Here is a 21,673-nt window from a genome sequence, read left to right on the forward strand (position 1 = left end):
GTGACCACCTGTGGGCATCTATCCATCCATCCAGAGAGCCCTTATCCCAGGCCTCCTCATGGGCCATGAATCTGGGAGCCTGAGTCACAATTGAGAGATTAGTTTGAGGAACCAGGACAAACAAGAGCTTAGGACCTGACATTCTAGACAAGTTTCCTTCAGTTTCAAGGTACAGAATCCCACTCTGAATAGCTGAAGTAAAATAGTTTATTTAGAAATATATTCTCATGGCCATCTAAGACAGAAGCAGAAGAGCTGGCCTCTTGGGGATTGAGCTAGAAACTGAAGAGAAAGGAACAAGGCTGGCTTCTCTTCTCAGGGGCCATGGAGTGTCTCGTTTTTGCTTTGCCTCTTCTTTTTGTACCTGACCCATCATGACCAGCATGCCCAAGTCTACATCATAATCCAGTGATGGAGAACCTATGACACGCGTGTCAGAGGTGACAGGCGAACTCATTTTTTTGGTTGATTTTTCTTTGTTAAATGGCATTTAAATATATAAAATAAATATCAAAAATATAAGTCTTTGTTTTACTATGGTCGCAAATATCAAAAAATTTCTAATGTGACACGGCACCAGAGTTAAGTTAGGGTTTTTCAAAATGCTGACACGCCGAGCTCAAAGGGTTCACCATCACTGTCATAATCCCTCAATTTGAGGTCCCCCACTGAATGTCTATAGCACCTGCTGATGTAGGGGTACCGTGGAAGTCCTAGGAGTGGAGAGCTATCCAAGGAAATGAGTGTAAAGTGAGCTGATCAGAGGGCTGACAACAGAACCACCAGGAGGTAAGAGGAGCAAACAGTGATAATGGAAGCAGGTGGTAGGTCTGTGCCTTTGTTCCAGAGATCATGAGAGCTGAGCATGGGCATGACTGAGGATCCAGTCTTTGCCTCTCAGTTTTGGCCAACAAAAGGATCGTGCCTCACCTCCCCAAGCATCACATTTTGGTTCTTCTTAATCTGATTCTATTTTTGTTCTCCTTTAACTATGTATGTATTTATGTGTTTATGTATGTATTTATTTATTTATTTACTTATTGAATGGTAGTATGTTTCCTGTTCTTAAATGGTAATTGATTTCTAAAGCAAAATGAAATGAAATAAACCATACTTAAAGTCTTGTTATTTATGCAGCCCTCCAATCAGTCATTCTACATTAATGACCTAGACATGAAAAAAATTTCCCACCTTGACTTAAGAGAGCCTGTAGTGGATCCTTTATGACAAAATAAAGAATGATCTCTAGCCAATAAGTAATCACCTCCTAACATTTTTGAACTCAGCATTTGTAGTTTTCTTAAAGCTATGCACCTTTGCTCTGTGTTTCTTGGCCTCTCTGAGATGTTTGCATTTTGTTACAGCTGGGAATGGGCCTTTGATTCAAATGCATTTACTACTCAAGTATTTTCTTATTGGGCACAATAATGAACTAAATTGTTTTTGGACAAAACTAGTGCCACAAACTTTCAGAGTTACCCACTGTATGGCAGACATTGGCCATGTCACTTTACCTAATGAGACCTCAGTTTCCTTATCTGTAAAATAGAGGGTTGGACTCTAGGCTTCCTGGGGGCCAAGAATGAGTCTTCTTGGTTCTTTTGCCAAAGATAAGGCATGAATGGATGGGGACTCACTGCTGCGTGGGGTCTGCTGCATGCATGTCTGATTGGATAACAGTAGTTTTGGGCTTCTCCTTCATTGAACCTCGTGGAACTTTAGAACAGTCTGCTCCAATTGCATCTAACCCGAGACCTTCCAGAGACCCTCCAGTGGGGTCCCATAGGTGTTGGCAAAAATGTGGCTGTAGCCTTCCTTTGTTTTATCTTAGAAAACAGCAGTAAAACAACAATGGGCTGAAGAGAGGAGGTTAAGAAAGGTCAGCCTGCCTCCCACAGCAGAGCCACACGAGGGATGGAGACACTGCACACCCGTGACAAGTGAGCTGGACTGGGAAAGCCAGTGACGCAGCTTGAGGGGTGGCAGATGGCCCTGCTAGTGTGAGTTTGGATGAGGTTCCCCTCTGCCATCATGCTGACCTGTGGCTGGTGTATAGGACAAAGTCACGTATTCTGAGGTTGTTTACACAACATCTGCAGGTCATTATTTCTGTGGTTTCCAAGGAAGTCCAGAGAGAGAAGGTTATGATGGTGGTGGAGTTGCCAGTGGAATCTCATCCTGAGTTCTGGTCATCTTATTTCTCTTTGGTGTCCTTCAGTGAGCCTGTATGCTCTAAACAGCGAGAGAAGAGCCTCAGCTGGCCTTGACATTGAACCTCTGATCTTTACCCAGCCCCTGTCCTGCTCCTACTGCCTCTTGCTTTCTGCTTCCCAGGTTCTCCATGACCCTCAAGCATCCCCTGCAACTTGGCTGCCATTGCCCAGGGAATTTCTTCCATCCCTGACATTGGCACCCCCTAGAGGCATGACTTTTCCATTTACTCTGCAGCCCAAAGGTCCTAAGGGGTCAGCCCGTGAGCCAAATCTGGTCTGCAGATGGGTTTTGCTTGTTTTGTAGTGCTTAAAGAATTTTAATTTACTGCCAACATTTAAAAATCAGGTTTCTCATAAATATCCAGAATTCTGGCTTCTCTTGAAAACTTGGAAGATCTGGCCATGTGGGTCCAGCAACCCTACATGGCAACAATCAACGGAGTTGCATGTTGATGGGTTGAAATCGGGAGGAGCAGGTGGTCTGCTATTTGCCACAGACCCCACTAGTCCCTATCCACCTGCCCCACCCAACCTCTTTCACTCTGATGTATTACATGCCTGGTCCCCCATTTGAGTTTGCATATTGGGCCATTGAGGAAGAGACCCCATTCTTGGACCCCCATTCACATTCCATGTCACTGTCCAGGGCCACTTCTCTCATCTTTAAGGGGAGAGGATCCTAGAGCTTCAGCTATTGCCTGGTAGTCTGGAAAAAGTTCCTTCCCCTGGAACATCTTTTCTTCTTTTCCATGAACTTTCAGTCTCTGGCACCTGCTTGCAACACAGCAGGTCATGTGTCGGGCCCTGGATGATACAGGGGAAAAACACAGAGAAGTCAAACAGGACACTCCGTGTCTTGCAGGGGTGATTAATGGCCCAGCATGTGTGTTGGCATCAGAACAGTTTCTTTCTGGCCCAGTGAATCAGTGGGTTAGAACCATTAATGGGTATTAACCACTCAGAAACAAAGAGCCCATTACATTTCACTGGCATATGCCACCACCCAAAAAACATTAGTTACCTTAGCCTCTAGTTACCTGTGCTATCTCTTAAAGGTGAAGACATTGCTCTGCACTTCTTGAACCAAGCGGAGTTCTGTCCTGAAAGGTCAGAGACACGTCATGAAGCTCCGTGCTGTTCTTTCTGCTTCTCTCCTCTAGTTCTCTGGAGAGGGTTTGGGGTGGCCTTTTCCTTTCATTTCCTGAGTTCTATGCTACTGTTTCTGTGACCCAATATATGGGGTTTGCCCTTTGAGATATTTGTACATCTTTATCGGTCATTTGGCATCTGTGCAAAGGCCACATGATAAAATTCTTATAGGATTTTCTATGAAGACACACATGTGCTTTACCTCATGAAGTCTCCGTTTCCTCATCTGTAAAATGGAGATAACAGTAATAATACCCTACCCCACACAGGTGCAGTGAGAGTTAGCTGAAATAATATATGCAAGCATTAGCCAATTCAATTCAGTCTAATTAAAATGGATGTATTTGTTAGCATCTGCTGTGAACACCGTACGGTAGAGATAGAGAGGTGTTGTCTCAGTCCTTAAGGAGTGGTCTTGTGGGGACAACAGATGGGTTTACAAATAATTGTACTGTGGGCATGGTATGACCAGGGCTAGGAGCTCCTTGAGAGTGGGAACTGTGTCTGATCTGTTTTTCTGTGCCTGGCACCTGGTACAGTGCCTGGCACAGAGAGATGCCCCATAGAAGCTTGTTGAATGAAGGACTGAGTGAACAAATGGCCATGAGGGAGATGTGAATGAAGCAGAGAGGAGGGGGATGGCTTCATGCAAAAGGTTGAGCTTAGAACTTGAGTCACGATTGCATTAAACCCATAACTTCATTTGGGGAAACTGACCTGAAGAATAATCATTAGTAAGATTATGGCTACAATGTGCCAGGCACTGTTTTAGGTGTGTTCACAAACTGAAAAGTTAGAGTCCTATTATGTCGATTTTTATGGATGAGGAAACTAAAGCTCAAAGAAATTAAATATCCTGACAAAGACCACTTAGATAGAAAAAGCTGTGCAAAAGCTGGGCAAATTGGTTGGTTCCCTTCTGTGTTCTGTTCCTGCCTGACACCTTCCCACCTCCGCTTGTAACCTTTCATGTCCTTCAATGCCAGTTCCAGGAAGCCCTCCTGGACTTCCAGGTTGGGAGTGGGATTTCCTTCATGTGATTGCTCTCACTGTTCTTTGTGCCTCATGGCTCCTGTGGATGGGTTAGTGTCTGGGTCACAGCTGTGTCTCCCACACAGTCTATTGTGGAATTAACATGATTCAAGGCAGGTGGTGAGAGCTATCCAGAAGTGGGATCCTTAGGTCAGTGATTCTCAACCTTGGCTGCACATTAGAATCACCTGGGGATCTTCTTAAAATCCTGGTTTCTGCGCCTCATCCTCCGGAAATTCTGTTCCTTTGTTATGGGGTGAGGCCACCACATTAGTAACAAAGAAACAGAATTTCCAGAGGATGAGGCCCAGAAATCAGGATTTTAAAAAGATTCCCAGGTGATTCTAATGTGCAGCCAAGGTTGAGAACCACTGCCTTAGGTGGTTCTGAGGAAATCCAATGGTTCTGAGCTCCGCTGGAAGTGAAGGGGCCAATCAGCTCCACTTTCCCAGGGATAACAGGATGACTACACATAATCTAGTCACTCGAGTCTTGAAGTATATCTTTAGTTAACCTTTAATAGCTATTTGATATCTCAAATTGTTATGGGTGAGCACTATTTGGAACCAGGTTTAAAGAAATCCATGTCTGGGTTAGTGGATGCCTTTCTCCCACTGACTGCCATTGACTTTCAATGGATTCTCAGCCTAACCTTGGTTTTGTTAAGTCTATTTTAAGGATAACTTGAACTTTTTACTTGGGATGCTTCAGGTATAAAATGTCTTGTCTCTGTGGCTTATTGTTTCACCCTAATCTGCTCCTTCAGACTTCAGAGCAGCTTTAGAGTCAATAGTGATAATAATAATACTAATAGTTAACTCAATGAGTGCTGATTATGGGTCATTGTTCTATATCTTGAATGTATTATATCTCTTAATTGGCATAAGAACTCTAAGAGGTGAATGCCCTTAATCTCATTTTATGGATGAAAAAACCACAACACAGAGAGGGTAAGTGCCAAGGTGTGGACTCCTTATTTTTCTCTTTCCATGGCCAGAACAGAAAAAAAAGGTTGGGCCACAACGTTCCATCTGTGTAAACACAACTATGTTTCTTTCCCATTGGCTAACGGTTTCCCCAGCAACTGTGTGTGTATGTGTGTGTGTGTGTGTGCGCACGCGCTTGTGTGCACATACACTACAAACTGCAGAGCACATGTTTTTAGACAAAGTGTATGCTGTAATCTAGTTCTTCTTTTTGAAAATCATTTTACTTCTCGATTTAAAAAAGTAATATATTGAATAAAATTTGGAAATTTTGGTAAGTATATGAGAAAATAAAATTAATGCAAAAATCACCAACCGGAGATAATCACAATGGACATTGTGGGTATTTCCATCCAATGTTTTTTCTTTTTCTTTCGTTTTTGTAGATTTTTTAAAAAAAAGATGGATTCAGACTCTAGTCTATTGGAATCACACTGGGTACTACTTCTTAACCTGTGTTGTTTTTTTTAATTTATTTATACTATGAACATGTTTCTCATTTAGGAAACTCTTTTCTAAAACAGTCTAAAAGGTTACACAGTGTTCCATTATATCATAATTCATTTTACCACTCCCCCGTTGGGTGTGGTTGTCACAGTCTTTGTTATAAAAAATGTGGAGAGGAACATCCGTTGTCTTCATTGCCAATCAATCCCTTAGTACAGAAATGTAGAAGTCATGTTCTTGGGTGAAAATCATATTGCCTCTTTTAAAAGACTTTGGTACATCTTGCGAAATACCTCATAACATGTTATCAATTGATATTGCTCCTCCACCAGCAGTGTACAAGGATTCCCATTTTGTTACACAATCGCCAATATTAAATCACTTCATTAATAGAAACTGGCAAAAATCATTTAACTCTTTTCCCCTTCCCTTCTGTAGCATTTGAAATTTGGCATAGATGTAACAATTACTTGGCACTGAATTACTTAGGATTACACATTGATTACTATCGTGGTTGCCTGGTTCGTTCCTGAATCATTAAGAGTCATGTCATTTTTTTTCCCTAATGGATAACTGAAACCTCAGCTGAGCCTGTATGTCTTGAAGGTAGTTTTCTGACCGAGGTGTACAGACATTTCATTCATTGAACTTGCCTGGAATGCTCGCTCGGACCATACCTGCAGGTATAGGGTTGAGGGGCAGGGGTTATGAGCATGGATTCTGGAGTCAGAAGAGTCCACCTTAGAATGCAAGTTTAGTCTTGGATGACCTCGGACAACTTATTCATGAGCCTCAGTTTTATCTTCTGTAAAAGAGGAACAGTGCTTACTCATGGGGTTGCTGTGCATTTACATCTGACCAAAGGGCATGGCAAGTTGAGACTGCTTAAGCCATGGTTGTGAGGATGAGGCTGCTGGAGCTGGTGTGGCTCAGTCAGCCCTAGCTCCAGCCATACCAGACTATTTTCCTTCTTGAGGACTTTTTATTTGCTTCTGTTATGCCCAGATCTCAGGATCCCCAAGAAACCACACCAGGGAGCCAGCCGTGTCCGATGCAAAAGCAAAGAGTCTTCTATTCAAACCCGGGCTTGGCTCCCCTACCCTCCTTACTGATGCAGCAGCAAGTGGCAGAGAGAACTAGCCCGGTGGGAAGAGGGGTTTAATAGGGGGGTTGGAGTAAGGGGAGGAGAGATGACTGTGGACCCTACCGATTGGCCAGGCGCAAGTCGGTGTCTTGTTACACAGGATGTGGTCATTCTATGGCGCGCATGTCCCTTGATTGTCATTGGTTAGTTTAAAGAAGTCCTGGGTGTGGCTAGCAGAGGCTTGGGCTTCCGGGAAGAAGCCTTGCCGAGCACATGGCTACCCAAAAATGGAGGATCCGGGGTAAGATGGAGGGCGCAGTCCTCGCCCTTTCAGCTTCCCCACCCTAGAATACTCTTCCCAAATGGATGTCCCCCTTTCATCATGCAGGTCTCCGTTGTGAGCTCGCACCCGCCATTGCTCTTTCAAAAGCTCTGTTTTAATTTCTCCAAAGTGCTTAATCCCTCCATGAAATTGATCTGTTTATTGTTGATTTTCATTCCCTCCATGGAACTGTGAAGGCACCATGAAGGTAAGCCCTGCCTGTTCTGCCTTAAGGAACCCAACACAGTGCTGCCCAAAGCAGGCCCTCAGCCAATATGTTTTGAATGAATGGACTGGTAATAAAGCAATTTTTAGGATCTTTACTGGAGATTACTTTTTCTTTTTCATGGAATAAAGCATAGCAGTTTCATGCTAGATTTACCTCTGATGGGCCAGGGCTGTATGTCTTAAAAAGTCAGTGTTAACCTAAAAATAAAAAGTCTGAATGAGAAGCAACAAATGTTTATTTGAGATCAAAGAATTGTAATTTGGGAAGAACAGATTCAGACAAAAACCCAAATAGTGTTCCCCCAATACAGGAGAGGAGCTCAGGGTTCCAAGGGAAGGAAGGAAGATGGGGTACGTTATTTCATTGGTGCTGGATGAGGTGAGGTTAGATTTGTACCTCATGGACTGGCTTAAGATTTGGTCATCTGGAAAAAGGCTAGATTTGTACTTCATTGACTGGTTAGAGATTTGATTATTGGTGAAGTCCACTTCCCTCCGTCCTTACAAACAAGATATTCTCATTCCAGCTGACTTCTTGGAATGTTGGCAGTTTTGTCCAGTTTGAAAGATAAAGAAAAGGAAGATGTGCAGGGTAGCTCCTCTGAAATGGCTACTCCTGCCCCGTTTTAACATGTCATCGTTCACATCAGGAAACAGGAGCGCGAAGGTTGCCCAGGCAGGGTTACTTTAGCATGCAGCGTATACTACAGGCTTTGACACCAGACTGATCCGGGAAGGATCTCAACCTCCCCACCCAATGGCTATGTGTCCCCAGTGATATTGTAACTTCTGAGAGCCTCAGTTACCCTGCATGGAAAATGGGGATATACCCACCTGAGGGGGGGGGGCTTGAGGCTTAAATAGATAACATATGTGTTGTACCTGCAAATAATCAGCACTTAAAATGGTCGTTATCCTTGTGTTTAAGAAAGCCCAAGCCCAAGTCGTGTTTGGCCCTGAGAGTGAGGGGCGGAGGGAACAATGAATATAACATTTTGTTTAGTAATTACCAAACTAAGAATGTGAACTCATAGCCACTATTGTTCAAATGAACAAGGCTGAGGTGTGGAACCAGGCTCTGCCCTAGATGGCTTTGGATATACATAGTCAACGTTTCATTAATGATGGCGGAGGGGCGTTGTGTGTACATCAGTGGCTCTTATGGTGCATCTAATTAAGCCACTTTTTTGTTCGAAGCAGAAGAAAATTGGGCTTTCCCAAAGAAAAGCAGCTTGCTCACAAAGTTGCTAACAGATTGCTTCTTAATTGAACTTGGGAGGTGAATTATATGGTGAATTAGAAAAAAGAACAACTCTGAATTTAGTGAATTGTTCCATAAAGGAAACTGTGGGATTGAATTGCAAATGCTGGATAGAAACATTTCAGCCTGGCCCCCAGGCATCACGGGCCGCTGACCTCCGCTGTGTTCCAGCCAGAGCGTGAACAGGCCCCGGGCTCTCTTTCAAGGCCTGGAGGGCATTCTTTCCCAGAGACCAGCTGTAAGCCTGGGTTTCTTATGCAAAGGAGATGTTTGAATAAACCCCTGTGACTAATGAAATCTACAAGATCTTTGCATATCCTCTGATTGAAGAGGTAATTAACCAAAGATCAAATATAAGGATATATATGCTTTATTTTTCCAAATATTTTTGTCTTGAAATCCCACCCAAGGAAAAACATATCCCCACACTCTGAGTCCTTCCCCCATGGCCCCCGAATCTTTGTCTGCGTCAGGCTGTATTTCTCTGTTCCTTGTTCTGTGTGCCTAGTACTGCGGTTTCAGCCACAGCCACACCTGTTTTCAGTGAAACAGAGAAACACTTTCCACGAGATAGATGTGAGGAATGACTTTTCTTAGCATTTGGTGTCTGTCTCCAGCCCCACATCTTCCATTCCTGGTGAGCTTGGAAGGAGCGAGGTTGGTTGTAAGAAAATAATCCTGGGAAGGGGCTTCCTCTGACAGGATTCTCTGAGTATTGAATCTCAACCTTGGCTGCATTTTAGAATCACCTGGGAGCTTTTAAAAATCCCAAGGCCTAGGCCGTGCCCCAGAGCAGTTAAACAAGAACCTCTGGGGGACCCAGGCATCAGTATTTTTCTAAAAAGCTTCCCAGGTGATCCCAAAGTGCAGCCAAGGCTGAGAACCATTGCTACAAGAATATCTGCGTTCTCCCTCCAAAACTGATAAAGACAAATTTTTCCATCAGTTCCTCTGAGTTAAAAATTATTGAATTCTCTTTTCAAGTAACTGTATGTCCATCCATTTATGCATCACATATTTCATTGAGTGCCTGCTCTGTGCCGGCACAGTGTTGGTTGTTTGTTTTAGGACAGAACAAAGTCAATTTCTTCAAAATGCTAAAAATTAGAAACCAGATTGGGGGGGGGGGGCGGTAGCGGTGGTCAGGGGCAGCTGAGTAAATAGGAAATCACAATACCTTGTGATGAGGGATGTAAATCCAGGGGGTTATAGGGCACAGAGGTGCTCCTCTAACCTGCAAGGATCAACAGGGCAGCTTCCCAGAGGAAGTGGCATCTAGGCTGACACTTGAAGGACCATTAGATGTTGGCCAGGTGAAGAGGTGGGTATGGCCAAAGGCAGGTGCATCACTAAGAGAGAAGTGGAAGTCCACGTGCTATAAGTAGCTTAGGGTGGCTAGGCAGAGAATGGGAGTGGGAAAGTAGCAGGAAGCCCCGAAGCACAGGTGAAGGAGGCCAGGGGGCCCAGATCACAGGGCTATGTTAGGAGTTGGAACTCATCCTAAGAGCAGTAGGGAGCCTTGCAAGGGTTTTCATTAGGAGAGTGGCCAAACCACATTAACTCCAAGTAGATTCCAGGCTCAGCTGTGCTAGAACGTGAGATCTGAGCTTCTGAGAAAGCCCTTCTAAGAAAAGACAGGGCCTTCCGTCTCTTGCAGGTAAGGATGACAGATGTTGGATCTGTGCCCATGGCCTCAACCTCATCACTGACTTTGGATGTTCCCCCCACAGACCTGGAAAATGCCGGGGGTCCCTGGGTAGTAACCAGGCACCCCTTGTTCTCCTTGTTCTTTCTGGGGGTGAGGCTGAGGGGAAGGAGTACAGGTTTGGGGATCAGATAGGACCCACCTCCAGTTGTCACCACTACTACTAATCTCTGTTCTCTCAAGACAGGCAGATCACTTCGCCTTGTTTCTTCATCTATAAAATGGGGATATTTATGGCCCTTTTGTCGTTGGTTTTTATGAGGCCCGAATTATACAATTCAAGGCCAGGAAAGCATTTGGCATTGTTCTTAGTGCATGGTCAGCACCATAATTGACACTTAGTGAACACCGATTCTTTCCCGCACCGGGTCTCCCCCCAACTCCAGAGCTTTATAACCCTAAGCACCAGGAGGTGAAGGGAATCAGAAGTTATCAACCCATCCACTCCTCTGCCTGCCTCTACCAACCCCCACCCCCACCCCTACCCCCCTTAGCTCTCAACCACAGCCTCCAGCTAACCTGAACCAGTCTTTGCCCAGGTATCCTTACAGGTCTGTTTCTTATGTTTCCCACCCCTTGTGCAGGAGCCAAGCAGGTCTAACTTACCAACCCTCCAGGCCGAGTGCTATATGGAATCTTCTTCAAATCCAAGCTCCTATGTCTCCCTCCTATCCACTACTGATAACTGGCTCATATTCAGAGCTGCAGTTACAAAACTCTTTCATGTCCGCTGGGTCCCATCGAGGTCTCTCAGCATCAATGCCCCAATGCTGAAAATGGCCTGCAAGGCCTCACATGAGCTGACTCTCCAGACCCTCCCTTGCCCGCTGACCTCATTGCCTACTACTCTCTCCCTCGCTCATTCCAGTCCAGTCATAGCCGCTTCCCTCCTGCCAAGTACACTCCCACCCCAGGGCCTTTGCACCTGCTATTCCCTCTCTTTGGAATGCTTTCATTTAGCTGCAGACTCTTGCCCTCACTTTCTTTGGGCTTTTGCTTTTTCTACCTCACTGAAATCACACACCCTCATGCCTCGCATCCACTGTTTCTCTCACCTTCATTTATTTTCTTCATAGTGCTTGTTAACAACTGACTTAGATACTTACTTGTCTGTTTGTTTATTGTTTTCTCTCCTGCCCTCCATCAGAATATAATTTCCATGAGGTCAGGGTAGACTTTGTTCAGTGTCATATCCTGCACAGCAGAAACAGCATCTGGCATGTTGCAGGTGCTGGGTAAATATTTGTTGAATGAGTGAGTTCCTGAACAAACTAATTACCTCATTTGGTCCTCACAACAGCCCATTTGACAGATGGAAAATACTAATACCCAGGGTCTTAACCACAGTTACACGGCGGAGAAAAGACTAAGCTAGTCCCAGAGCCTCGGCCTCGGGCTCTCCTCCACTCCACACATGGCACATTCCTCTGCTGGCCAGTGACTTTCATACCATCAGGATTTCCCCCAACCTTTAGCCTGAGAGGAAATGATATCGCAACTGGAAGAATACCCAGAGGGCTGGGAGCTGGCAGCGAAGGCCCCGGCAGCTGCAGGGAGTGTGTGAGTGGATTCTGAGTTGGCCAGAAAGGCATCGGAACGAGCAGGATGAAGGCATACAAGAATGTCAGCATGCAGCCTGGTCCCCCGCCAATGTCAGTCACAAGAGAGGAAGAGGTCGTCTGCACATCGAGAGTTGGGATGTGGGACCGCAGGGCTGTCTTCAGGGGTTGTCTGGGGCCAGACCATGGGCTTCCGTGTTTGGGACCCTTTCTAGCTGTGGGACATGGGACAGATCATCAGGCTGTGACCAGGGGGCTGTCCTGAGCCCTCAGCTTCCCTGATGGGATCGACAACCCTGGGATAATTATTTTGTGTCCCAGTTTCCTCCTCTGTAAAATGGGATGCCACTCTGTCTGCCACTGAGTCTTGTACTCAAGAGTCAAAGGGGCTGTGGGGAAACTGCTTTGGAAGTTGCAAATTTCTAAACGAAGGTAAGAAATAATTTTGAATTAGTAAACACTATTTTCCTATAATGGGTTTGGTGTGGATTCGTGTGTATGATCGTCTCTCATGGACCCAGGTTTTGTCCTCAAATCTGCTTTCTGGTGTCACTACCCATTCAGTTTTTCCAGCCTCAACTATAGGAGTCCTGGGTGGTCCCCCTCAGCCCCACCAGCCTCTCTCATTGCTCTGCCTCCAACTCCACCTGTAACATGGCAGGTCCCCAACATCTCCTTTGCACTGTCCAGCCCATCCACTGCTGTCTTGCCTCTGGACCTTCACAAGGCTCCTTACTGATCACCGGCTTTCTCTTTTGCCTGTCAGAGAGACTTTGGTAAAACAGATAATAGCACCCCGCGCTGTCCCTCTCCTGCTTTCAACCCTGCCCCCCTCAGCCACCATGTTGGCGCCTCCATAGGCCAAGTCTATTCCTGATCCGGGTTCTTTTGCCACCCTGCCTTCTGCTGGGGTCACACTGACCTGTGTCTCCGAGTGTCACCTTCCTGGAAGGGCCTTTTCCCACCACCTTCTAAGCAGCTGCTCCAATCATGCTTCACCACATACTGAATTGGATCTCCAGAGCATTTTCTGAACCTGCAAGGATCTTATTTATTTTCTTACTGTTTATTGCCCACGCATTTAGAATGTACACACCTGCCTGTCTTGTTCATTGCTGGATCCCCAGTGACTTGCAGTGGGTCTAATAAGAATGGGTGATTGACCGTGTTCCTGGTGGGGAGGGATGAGAGCCGGCTTATGGATCATGGCTACTGGCAAGCATCGCTGTCCTGGCCTGAGGCGGTGTCCGCAGAGTCTGATTTACAAAGTAAACAGAGCAGTTTCTGAAAGGAGACTCACCCCGAAGAAGAACCAGAATGCCTGTTTCAGCCAAGGCAGCACAGATGACGTCCTGTGGGTTCCACAGCAGGGGGGCTCCGGGAGCCTGTCCTGTTTGTGTTCGGGCTTTCTCATGGAGGTAGGGGTGAGGGAGCTGACTTTGGGATTTGCCTATTCGCATATTTGACTTCAAGTGCCCTTGAGCTGATCAAGGAGAGTTTATAATTTGTGAATTTTGTGTGTGGTTATTAAAAATTAGCAGGGTTGGTTTTTGCTTTTGCCTTAGTGTCTAGAACAGGTCCTGGCGCACGGTAGGTGCTCAGTAGACCCTAGTGGAACAAATCTTTACCATTCTGCTGCTGATTCTGATCATCCCCCCGGTGACCAGGTATCTCCCTCCTCTCTTGGTGCTGGTGCAAAGAAGGCTGATGTGTCCTCATGGATTTTCTTCTTTCCTTCAGGTGGACTTGAAGACCTGTCATTCGAGAGCTGGCCGAATGCTACAGCCGCGAATGCCAGCAGTGAGGACGCTAGAAAGGGTAAAGCGAGGCCCAACAGGCCTTTGGGTACTTAAAAAAAAACAACTGTGGTAAATTTCACATAAAATTTACCATTTTAACATGTATGATTGAGTAGCATTACATGCATTCACAGTGCTGTGCAGCCATCACCATTGTCTAGATCCATGTTGTTTTCATACCTGAAAAGCCAACTCCATACCCACTAAGCAATTGCTCCCCATGTTCCCTCTCCACAACCCTGGCTTTGGGAACCTCTTATATACCTTTTATCTTAGTGGACTAAGAAGTCCCGAAGTCTGTGGGCATGAGGGAGCGTGTCCTTTTGTTGAGTGGGGTGGGCTGGCTGCCAGAGAAAGGGATAGAGTGTGGCATTTGGTTGCTCAGAGACTGTATGGTCTTTAGTTAAACTCTGCAATCTGTACTTGACCTTTCTCTCTAGAACTTGGCTTGTGAGTTGAAGCCCCTGGGGGCTGAAAGGAGGGATGATGAAATTTGGGGTCTGACAGAACAAGTGGGCATGGGAGACAAGGAAGGAAAATAAAGCTGGGTTAGGGGCTGGGGAGGGGAGGGTGTTGACTAGAGAAGCCTGGGCTGTTAGGGGAGGCAGCAGGTGAGGTTGTGGCTGTCTGTGGGCAAGGCCGCCTATCAGCAGGTACCAGCCTGGAAGTACCACCACTTCCTGTCTGCATTATGCTCAGGCCTACGAATGCTCCCCAAGTTGTGAGATTCTAGCCTGGAGGTTATGGGAAGGTGTCTCGCTTTTGGAGAACTTTTCCTGCTTAGCGACCTGCTTTCTATGGGAATCAGGGCTCACTGCCAGCGATGGCATTTCTTCTACATAAAATTAACACAGAGCAAAGGGAGTAATTTTAAAGTGCCAGAATCCTAAGTTTGGGGGATGACTATGTAGAGATGAAGTACAAATTATTATTTGCTTTATTTTATGTTTTTGCTTTAATGTTATTTTATATTTCACAGATACACATGCTTATACAGAATTTTACACAAATGCATACATATAATTCACACAAATGTGTAAATGTGATGATGTAATTACATACTTTTTAAGTGTTTTCTCCTTTTTTTCTTTTCCCTTTAATTTGGCTACCTCCTTCTCTTCTTTTTTTCTACCCTTTTCTAGGTAATGCATGCAAATGACTTTGTATGCACTCTTCCATATTTTTTCTCCATGCATATATATGCGCATATATTTATGTACAGATTTATACATATACACATACAAACATATATATAGCTATAAGCTTTGTCATTTTTTAAAAAATGGGATCATATTTGATACATGTTTTTTATGTATTGTGCTTTTCTCATTCATCAATACCTTATGGGAAACCCCTCTAAGACACTTGTTACAACTTCAATTTATTCTTCTGAATAGTTGCAAAATATTACTGGTATGAATAGACCATCATTTATTCAATCCTTTCTTTATCAATTAATATTCACTTCAGGTTTTTGCCATCATGAACAATGTAGCTAGAATGCGTTTCCAAGGTGTAACCATTCACATTTCCATAGCAACTTAAAGCTGGGTCCCTTTCCCCATATCCTTTCTAACTCTAGGTATTATCGTTATTTTCAGTAATGTAAATGGAAGCTTATTATTACTTATTTGTATTTCTCTGACTGCCCGTGACTTTGAGCGTCTTTTTCTACCTTTGCCAGTGATTTGGGTGTGCACTTCTGTGGCTCACCTTTTCCTGTCCTTTGCCCATTTTTTTACTCGGTTTCTGATGTCAGTCTTGTCAATGTGACCTCTTTCAGAGGCAGGCAGATGCTTTAGCTCCCACTCCCCGCCACCACCATTTGACATTGTGCACTTGTTTCTCAGTCACACAGTTTCTGGAACCATGTGCAAGGCCCCCTTTAACATCTATATTTAACTGCTTTGCTTACTCAAAGGTATTTTGACTTATGCATGTTCAGGCTCCAAGACATCTGACAAACTCAGTGGCACTTCATTTTGGCCGTGGATGACCAGCATTTAGTGGTGACAGTGGAGCATAGGGTGTGGGAATGAAAACAGAGGGGTTTGCCATCACATGCAGCGATACAGATGCCAAACCTAATGTTTCCTTCCTGATTTAAGGGATTTACTGTCGCACAAAAACTACCCTCAAACTTAGTGACTTCAGACAGTGATTTTGTTATCTTCCATGGTTCTGTGGGTTGACTGGGCTCAGTGGTGTGGTTCTTCGGCTGACGTTGGCTGAGGTCACTCACTTGACTACATTCGGCTGGACTAGAAGCTGGGCTGGGCTGGGAGGCCAAAAGAAGCTTTAGTCACAGCCTTGGTGCTGGTACCTCCCCACATGACTCCTCTCTCCACGTGGACTTTCACCACTTAGTTGTCTAGCCGGAGACATAGCACAGCAGCTGGCTTCTTAGAGGGAGGAAGCAGAAGCCATTAGTTGACTTAAAACTCCCTGAATGCTACTTCAGTCACATTCTGTTGGTCACAACAAGCTAAAGTCCAGCCCAGGTTCAAGGAGAAGAAAATAGATTCCATCCCTAATGTGATAAGTGGCAGGAGCTCACAGGGATGGGAGAACTTGCTGGGGGCTGTATTTGGAGACCATCTGCCACCTTTCCTCATTGCTTCTCACCTGCTCACCAGCAATAGACATTGTCAGGGTTTTTAATATTTACTAGTTTACTGGGTGTAAAATGACCCAACCAAATAAACTGGGATAGTCAGACACACTTGGGTTTGCATCCCAGCTCAGCCTCTTAGTAGCTATGACCTTGGATAAGTTATCTAACTCCTCATAAGAGATTTAGAGAGAATTAGAAATAATGTTTATCCAAAGTGCAGAGCCAGGTGTCTGTTGTGTAAAAGGTACTCCATGAACGTGCCTCCTCCACTTCTTCTCTACCTTCACCTCCAAGAATTATATTATCCAGCATTGGAAGTGCATTGTCCACCTCTGGACTGGAATCCCACAGCTGTTCAACAGCTGCAGAGGAACACAATTAAGAGGGACAGGAAGGAATAAGGCTGCTGCAGCCCATTAAAATTCTGTCTCCGGAGGGGTTGTGCACAATACCACACCGCAACAAGAGACCTTCTTGGGTTTTTTAAGGAGGATGATGACAGCATTCCCTCATCTACCAGGCCCCAAACTCCTAAAGCTGGCTAAATCCATAGTCTGCAGCTCCTCAGATGACCCTGGTTTGTTTGAAAAGGATAATGTCAAGGCCAGGCCGATCCTCCACTTTGTATGACAGCCTCGGAGGAGCAGGTCTCTCAGCATCCAGGGCAATCCTGAGGGGAAAGCAGACCCCAAAGGGGAGGTGAGGGCAGGCTGTGCTAGCCTGTCCTTTCAGCCTTCTCATCCAATCGTCCCCCCGGACACTGCCAAGCTCTGGCTTGGATGCTTCCTCTTTTGTTGGAATTAAAGATAAGGCGAGTTGTGTCAATCTCAGATTCTCCTTTAATCACAACCTCCCCCTTCCTCTCCCCCTACTCCCAGAAAAAGAGACCGCCCAGGCAGGAGAAAGGATCTGAGAGAAGCCCTGGGCCTGCTGGCTTCGGTGGCCAGGTTATTTCCTGGCTTTATGTGTCTCCCCTCAGCCCTGACGGTGGGATTTGTGTTCCCAGCTCTGGGGAGGGCTAGGGGCTGGGAGAACTGCTCATTGAGCATCCAGCAGACGGTCTGGTCTCGGGAGCCTCCCTCCCTGGAAATGGGAGCTCAGCCTGCATTTCGGGGCTGTTAATGGGATTAATGAAATGGGGTGGGCATGTAACTGCTCCATGAACGAAGCTATGATTGTGCTGGAGCCTGATTTCCAAAACCATATTCGTAATAGAGAATGGACCTGTCCCTTCCAGGAACAGTCCCTATGGGCTTTGTGCCCAAGCAAATAACGAAACCTGGTTGCACCAGAAAATAGGGACTCCCACCAACTTGGGCGCAAAGCACCACTCAGTGCTAAACCCCTGAAAGTCACTTACATCAGTGTATCTGGCTGTAACCGCTGAGCCCACCTTAGGCATTTTTTCTAGCTTCTCCCCAAATGCAGACCTTGATAGTCATCACTACAGCTCACCTTGAGTTCCCACCATGGCGGGCATTTGACATTTATTACCTGGTTCAGTGCCCACACCGCCATCATGCAGCAGGAAGGAAGGCTCAGGGGAGGGCGGCTTATCCAAGGCCACACAGGGAGCAAATGGCAGTGTCTACCCTGCACCTAAGTCCTCTGACCCCATACTCCTTGCTCTTAACCTTTGGGCTATATCGGTGATTCTCAAACTAACCTGCACCTGCGAATCCCCTGGAGCGCTTCAAAAACTACAGATGCCTTGACTCCACTGTAGGCCCATTGAGTCACCACCTCAGGGCAGGGGGGCAGACACCAGAATTTATTTTTTATTTTTATTGATTTCAGAGAGGAAAGGAGAGGGAGAGAGAGATAGAAACATAAATGATGAGAGAGAATTATCACTCAGCTGCCTCCTGCACACCCCCTATTGGGGATCAAGCCCGCAACCTGGGCATGTGCCCTGACCAGGAATCAAACCCTGACCTCCTGGGTCATAGGTCAGCACTCAACCACTGAGCCACACAAGCCAGGCCAGAATTTTTTTAAAGTTCCCCAGTTGATTCAATGGGCATCTAGGTTTGAGAACCACTTATGCAGTGAGGAGCTGCTCTTTAGTCGCTCAGGATTGCCACAGCTCTGGCCAGGTGCACATTTGCCCATCATCTGTGGGCTGAGGGTTATGCAGATGGCTGGACCGTCAGGGTGTTTACTTCTAGTGTGGGAGTCATCAGTTGACTAATTGAAAATTCACAGTTCCTCGCTTGAGAAGGCCGGGTCAGGCCTGGTTCTGTTTATGACACGGCTGTGCCTTCCGCTGAAGATGGAACATTGAATAGTTACGGCCGCTCTGCTTCTTCAGCGAGGACAGGGTCCACTCCCAGGGCCAGAGGATCTAAATGGACTTTATCCCCCAGCCCACCCCGCCCCCAGCGTGCTAAATCCTCTCAGACCCCCTGAGCTCCTTTTTAAATGCAGGACTCTTGGCCATAATACATAATTACATCCTTCTATTTGCACTCCGGTTCCAGATAGTAGTAATCCAAGAAAATCCAATAATGACAGTTGCATTAAGATCCTTCTTCCAGGCTAAGCAGAACATCTGTTTAGACATATTTTTAATCGGCAAATGCTTCCTGTGTTGAGTCCTTGGCAAATTAAATTTCTCACCGGACCGAGGGGGAAGCTGTCATTCAATAACCCATCTCTGGAAATTACAGCCTGGTTTCTTTCCAGGTGCACTTAAGACTTTCCCATGCTGACTCGGCCGCATACCGGGCCTGACAGTACTGGGCCACATGCACGGATAACACAGTTGTCTGAGAAACATGCTCTTAGTGTTAGTGCCTCCGAGAGAGAAGTATTCTTGTCCATTCTCCAAAGGAGAGCTGGAGGCAGAGGAAAATTAAGAGACTTGTTGAAAACCATATGGGAAATGAATAACAAACTTCCACTTGCTACATCGCTGCCTGTGATGACTTAAGACGTGATGATTCTCAGTATTTGAACATTAAGGGTTTCGGGGCTGCCAATATTTTGAAGAGGTTACCACCACAGAATTGTTTGGACTGTGGGGCTGTTTATTTTTAGCATAACTCATCCATTCTTTAATTAATTCATTCAAAATATGAAAACCCTGAATGCTTACCACCAACCAGGCAACGTGCTGGGTGTGAACAGAGTGTGAACAAGCCAGTGTCAGTTCCTTGCCCCCCCGGGGACCTTCCAGTCTCCTGGGGCAACTCATATTTGAAATCTGGGCGCAATTTGTAGTCTGGGACTGAGATAGCGAGTTAGAATATATGCAGAGGCCAAGCAGGTAATGTCAGTGGGTGAAGCTGGCTGGCTGGGACAGGGGGAAGTGGGAGAGAAATGCCGGAAACTGACTATGGGAGGAGGTGCTGCTTAACTCCAGTGGGTTGTAAATGACAGAAGATTAGCTCACTGTTGCCAGGTCTTGCCGTTTTTTAAAGAAAAACTAGAAAATCTGCATTTTTATGTGAAATCTTTTGATTTTTAAAAATTGGCTACTAAAGTAAGATTAAAAAAAAAAAATACACAGTGTGGGCCAAAAGTGTTTAGGCCAAACAAAACACATCTGTGGGTTGGGTTTATCCCAAGAGCTGCAAGTGCACGACTTCTGATCTAGAAATTCTAGCGGTGAAACAATTATTTTCAGGTTAAAAAATGTATTACGTGCCAACTTTTTGGTTCTGGTGATATGACCCGTTGAACAAGTAGGGACCTCTTATACAAACAGAGAACTGCTGAAAAAACATGTAACCTCTTCTCCACCCCAAATTAAAAATACAGAGTTAAGCTCAAAGGAAGGAACGGGAAATTGCCCTGATCAGAAGAGAAGGGGAAACATAAACACATGGAACTAACCTTCAGATAGAGGCAAGACTGCAGAGGACATTGAAACTGACAGGAATGGCAAGAAATCTTGCTATCTTTCCTAGGCTCCAAATGGGGAAAAAATATCTCCTATGAGAAACTGAATCCCAAAGCCTGTTCCTCGTATAGGTATAAGTTCTCAAATTATATTTCCTATATACTAGTATGGAAACCCTAAACTTAGACATTAACATAATAATGGATCAAGAATCCACAGCATTCCAAGAACCCTGAAAAAATGAAAAACAGGGTCACACTCATGATGAGGCCATAGAGGACTCCTGTGGAAAGGAATCATCTCACCTAAAAAAAACCTTTAAATAAAAACATGAGAAACATAAAAAATGTATTAATCTGTGAAGAAGAATCAGCAGAGACAATAAGTTGGAGAATTAATACCCCAAGTATAGAAATAATAGAGAAATCTGTATGACATTAAATAAATATACATAAACTAACTGAAGAGCCAGTGGAAGAATCTGAACCCTAGTGGGGAAAAACAAAACAAAAGAACAGGCAAATTTAGAAGCCTCTAAATAGGGCTCTAGAAATGACAACTATGTTTATTGAAACTGGAGTAGGATAAATGTTATATTGAACACCATTGAAGAGAGAATTAGTGAAGTAGAAAATAGATCTAAGGTGAACATGGAAATTTTACCACGGAGATAAGGAGACAGAAAATGTGAAAAAAGGCATAGCAACATGGAAGATAAAATGGGACCGTTTAATGTGTAAAGATGCCAATTCTCTCCAAATTGATCTATAGGTTTAATGTAATTCCTATCAAAATCCCAGCATGGTTTTATTGTTGGTATAGAGAAGCTTATTCTAAAATTTACAGGGAAAGACACATAAAAATTTATATGAAAACATATCTAAAACAATCATGCAAAAGAAGTCTAAAGTAGGAGTACTCACTCTATCTGATATTAAATACCTCACTATATAACTGCAGTAATCAGGACAGTGTCATGTTAGCAGAGGGATGAACACATAGATCAATGGCACAGAATAAAGGACCCAGAAATAAACCTAATTGCTACTAGTATATGACTCAGCAATTCCATTCTTGGGTATTTATCTCAGAGAAATAAAAACTATCTTCACACAAACTGTTGTGCTTGAATGTTCATAACAACTTTATTTGTAATAGCAGGAAACAGCCCAGAAGTCCTTCAAGAGGTGAACAGTTAAACAAACTGTAGTACATACATATCAGGGAATACTCATTAGCATCCAAAAGAAACTATTGACACATGCAACAACTTGGATGAATCTCCGGGTATTGCACTGAGTAAAGAAAGCCAATTCCCAAAGGTCATATACTGCAAGATTTCATTTTTATAATAGTGTTCAGATGACAAACATTTTCGAAATGGAGACCAGATTAGTGGTTGGGAGTTTAGGGATGGGTTGTGGGGGAGA

The 21,673-nt window shown here is 44.8% G+C and overlaps 1 protein-coding gene across 1 annotated transcript in view; it reads left to right on the top strand.

Annotated features, from left to right (window-relative positions):
• TLL2 (tolloid like 2) overlaps window positions 1-21,673 on the top strand; it is a 96,201-nt gene that overhangs the window by 25,159 nt on the left and 49,369 nt on the right. Inside the window, exon 3 of the mRNA XM_036337332.1 lies at window positions 13,727-13,804. Coding sequence (XP_036193225.1) covers window positions 13,727-13,804 — 78 coding nt within the window. The remainder of the gene's footprint in view (window positions 1-13,726; window positions 13,805-21,673) is intronic.

The sequence above is a fragment of the Myotis myotis genome, unplaced genomic scaffold (assembly GCF_014108235.1).
Source record: "Myotis myotis isolate mMyoMyo1 unplaced genomic scaffold, mMyoMyo1.p scaffold_m19_p_15, whole genome shotgun sequence".
NCBI lineage: Eukaryota > Metazoa > Chordata > Mammalia > Chiroptera > Vespertilionidae > Myotis > Myotis myotis.